This window comes from Arachis stenosperma, chromosome 8 (genome assembly GCF_014773155.1).
Source record: "Arachis stenosperma cultivar V10309 chromosome 8, arast.V10309.gnm1.PFL2, whole genome shotgun sequence".
NCBI classification, from domain to species: Eukaryota; Viridiplantae; Streptophyta; class Magnoliopsida; order Fabales; family Fabaceae; genus Arachis; species Arachis stenosperma.
The window spans coordinates 51,566,897-51,571,625 of NC_080384.1; the positions used below are offsets into that span (position 1 = coordinate 51,566,897).

The 4,729-nt window shown below is 33.8% G+C and overlaps 1 protein-coding gene across 1 annotated transcript; it reads left to right on the forward strand.

The window, feature by feature from the left end:
• Positions 1-2,078: 2,078 nt before the first annotated feature.
• On the forward strand, positions 2,079-3,901 carry LOC130946176 (uncharacterized). The gene is made up of 3 exons (XM_057874851.1): positions 2,079-2,271; positions 2,970-3,170; positions 3,267-3,901. Exons 1-3 carry the CDS (start codon positions 2,079-2,081, stop codon positions 3,899-3,901), a joined length of 1,029 nt encoding a protein of 342 aa, XP_057730834.1.
• Positions 3,902-4,729: the final 828 nt, after the last annotated feature.

Genomic DNA, 4,729 nt, shown 5'->3' on the forward strand with positions numbered 1-4,729 from the left:
CTACACAATACACTATGTTTTATGTAAGTTTTATTTTCTTTTATCAAATAAATTAAAGTTTGTTAATTTGGATACTAATTTTTATTATTCACTTAATTTAATTATCCAAAAAAATTATTTTATTATTTATAAAATAAATTTAAAAATTACATGTCACGGAGATTACATTAAATTCAATGTTTTGTTTTACATCAATGGCAAAAAAAATTGACCGTGGGGTGCACATGGAATTGCTCCTCCAATTTTAAGCTTGGGGTCAAAACTACCATAGCATGGTAGCTTACTTCCTCTTGATAGTTTGCGACCAATATTTCCCAGCTATATATTATGACACAGAAAATGAGATTGATAATCGAATAGGCACACTTCGGTAATTTTCATGCAACCAGTCAAATTTTTAGTTATTTCTTATCTGTGAGAAATAACATAAATTTTTTTTTTTTTTGCAATTCCAATGAAGCTATAAATGAGCGGATAGGAAAATTGTGGCAATATTAAGAAACATGCTAGAAAAATATAATAGTTTGGCAAAGAATTTTTGCTATACAAGAGATAGGTACCAACAAAAATTGCACAAACATAAAGTTTAAGTTGATTAGTAAAAGGACTACAGATGGTAGGACATACAACTTGCCATCTGCATCTGAAGTGGCTGCATTGATTGTTGGCGATGTCGAACAATTTAACAAGATAGAGATGTTTATAGAGAGTCAATCTAGAAAGCTCCAGCGGATTGATGTTTTTCAGGATTTCGTTTGGGTATTGCAACATCATTCTATTTCGCTAGGCCTACAAAGAAAAACAAAACAATCACTTTGCGACAATTCTTTGCTTTTCGACTACAAAAAAGGACAGGTGAATCTCTGTTAATTCTGAGATCAAAAATTATTCCAACAATTTCTATTAGATGCCTACACAATGGTGGAATCAAAGAGGTTACAATTCTTAGGTGTAAACAACCACACTTGAGGGTTGATAAATATAAATTTCTGCATGAAAGTCTTATAAACGGGGATGTAGATGCTGCAAGGCTTGGCAAAAGAATCATTCTTCCCAGTACTTTTACCGGTGGACTTAGGTATATGATCAATAATTGTAAAGATGCATTTTGCAATTTGCATATATGCAGGATATTCTAGCTATTTTATCACCATGACATGTAACGCTGAATAGGATGAGATAAAAAGAGAAGTGACTTCCATTGGATTGAAGGCAGAAGACCGTCCTGATATTGTGTCGAGTTTCAAGATTAAGCTTGATGGTTTGATTGATGACCTGAAAGAGGAAAAAATCTTTGGCAAAATTTTGGGATGTAAGTGCTTATGCAACGCTTTTAAAATCTTATGTTATAATGCTTTGCTCATTTGTCTTTTTCAATTTTCAGACGTTTGCACTGTAGAGTTTCAAAAGAGAGGGCTTCCGCATGCACATATCCTTTTATTCATAAGTAACAATTTCAAGACACAAACACCAGATGACATAGACAAACATATAACAGCTGAGATTCCTGATGAAAATGAAAGGCCAAATCTACATGGAGCTGTTCAAAATTACATGGTACATGGTTCATGTGGTCCGTACAATAAGAATTCACCTTGCATGAAGAATGAATCCTGTTCAAAGTTCTATCCTAAAGAGTTTAGACAACGAACACTCATTGATGAGGCCGGATTTTTCAAATATAGGCGTATTGATAACGGTCAAACAGTGAAAGAAAGGGAATGTGTACTAGACAATAAGTTCATTATTCCGTATAATCCAAAATTGTTGCTCAAGTTCGGGTGCCACATAAATGTGGAATACACATGCCAAACAAGTTCTATTAAGTATATGTTTAAGTATGTACACAAAGGTAATGACCGCGTAACAGCTACTCTATACAATGTTGGTGATCCATCAGAAGCCACACAAGTTGTTGACAAAATTAGAAATTACTACGATTAGGTACATTTCGGCATGTGAGGCAGTCTGACGTCTATTTGGATACAAAATCCAAGAGAAAGAAGCATTTGTGATTAGACTTCCATTCCATTTGGAGGATGAGCAACCTGTGGTTTATGGTGAAACTTCTAATGTGAATGATATTGTTGAAAGAGCAATATTTCATAAGTCCATATTTTGGGATGGATGGCGGTGAACATGTCATATCCTTATGCTCAAAGTCTGACTTAGCTGAGTTTTCAACCAAGTTTGTTTGGAAGGACAATTCTTCAAAGTGGTTTCCTCGAAAGAAAGGCTTCGCAATTGGAAGGTTTACTCATGTACCTGCAGGTAATGACGAGTTTATATTCAATTTTGATCTTACTTATTTAATGATTTAAATTTAAAATCTTAACAGCCTGTACCTCACGTCCATTTTATTCGATTTATCTACACTAGAAAATAAATGTTCAAATAACTTTCAACAGTTATAATCTATAGATTATACAATTTTTATTTTCTATATTTTTATGAAAATTATTCTTATGCGGATGTGTAGCTACATAATAATTAAAATAGCGTAACTTAATCCATTTAACAACTTAAAAGTTGGATTTTAACCAATTTTTTGCAGCAAATACCGAAGAATATTACCAACGACTTCTCTTGAATACTCAGAGAGGATGTATGAGTTTTCGAGATATAAGAACAGTAGGAGGAACAATTTATGCTACGTATAGAGATGCATGCTTCGCCCTTAGTTTCTTGCAAGATGACGAAGAATTCATTGATGCAATTAAGGAAGCAAGCTCATGGGCCTTAGGATCATATATTAGGAGGTTATTTGTCATTCTATTAACATCCAACAATATCTCAAGACCAGAACATGTCTGGGATAGATGTTGGCATGAACTCTCAGATGATATTTGTATCGACAGAGAGCCGTGATGAACATGAGCAGTGAGTTTTTATTAATTACAATGATAAAGTTTTTTCTTATTGATCATTTTTAGTTTGATTGAATTTTTACAGTATCGTATAATATGCAGAGTTAACAATATCAAATGATGAGATTAAGCAGTTGTGCTTAATGGATATAGACAAGATCTTACATTCCTATGGTACAACCTTGAAAGACTATCCTCCTATGCCTTTAGCAACTGAAGTTGATAGTTTTTTGTTAACCGAAAGGGTTATTAGGGAAGAGATAAACTTTAATAAGGATGATTCAAGAAAAATGTCTCAGACATGTTAGCCATCGCAACCTGAGCAGAGATATGCATTCAATAAATTATTATAGCTGTGTATTGTGATGAATGGGCTTTTCTTTGTGTATGGTCATGGAGGTACTAGAAAAACATTTATTTGGAACCTTATGTCTGCTGAGATTCGCTCGATGGGTGATATAGTATTAAACGTTGCTTCGAGTGGTATTGCATCTTTACTTCTTCCCAATGGAAGAATGACACACTCAGGGTTCAAAATACCGCTGAATATAACTGAGGATTCTATATGTAACATCAAACCTGGTTCTCCTCAAGCAATGTTGTTGTTGAAAGCCAAACTTATAATTTGGGATGAGACTCCAATGGTTAGTAAGTACTGCTATGAAGCGCTTGATAAATGCTTGGGTGATATCATGAGGTGTTCTCCAATATATAGCAAAGATTTGCCCTTTGGAGAAAAAGTGGTTGTTCTAGGTGGAGACTTTAGACAAATTCTTTCTATCATTCCACGAGGATCGAGACAAGATATCGTTCATTCAACTGTGAATTCGTCTTACCTTTGGAAGTTTTGTCAGGTGCTCAAACTAACAAAAAACATGAGACTCTCTGTAGGGACGACTGCTTCAGATCAAGATGAGACAGAGCAATTTGGTGAGTGGTTATTGAAAGTTGGTGATGGTCTAATAGGTGACAATATGGATGGTGAATCTGAGATATGTCTTCCAGGAGATATTGTTATTCCTTCTTCGGACTAGGCCTTTGATGAGTTGGTTCATTTTTCTTATCCAAATATTTTGGAAAACATGTCCTCAAAGGATTTTTTCAAAGCAAGAACTATACTGGCTCCTACACTAGACATCGTTGAAGAGGTCAACAACCATCTGATGGCTATCATTCCTGGAGGGGAAAATTATATCTTAGTTCGGATTCCATTTGTATGGATGAAGGGAATATGGAGAGTCAACTAGATCTCTATGGTCCTGAATTACTGAATAGCATAAATTGCTCTGGTTTGCCTCCACATAAATTAATACTCAAGGTTGGTGTTCCGGTGATGTTACTGAGGAATATTGACCAATCCAGTGTTCTTTGTAATGGTACAAGGCTACAAGTTAGGAAGCTTGGAAATCATGTCATAGAATGTGAAGTCTTAACGGGTAACAATGTTGGTCATATTGCTATGATTCCAAAAATGAATATGGTACCAACAAATGAAACCGTCCCAGTTAGATTCTAACGAAGACAATTTTTCATAATAGTATCGTTTGTCATGACAATTATAAGTTCAGGGACAAATTTTATCTCATATTGGATTGTACTTGCCCAAACCAGTTTTTACACATGGCTAACTATATGGCACTTTTAAGAGTTAAGAGTAAGAGATGTTAAAAGTTTTACTTATAAATCACGTAAAAATGTCTGCAGATTTAACCATCAATTATTATAGAGAAGTCTTTAAAAAATAGTATTCTAATGTAAATATTTTAATTTTATTTTAAATTCTGTATCAGTGTATAATTATTTTACCTTAAAAAATATAAAATAATTATTACTCACTTTTTTTTTAAATTAAACTTTGATTT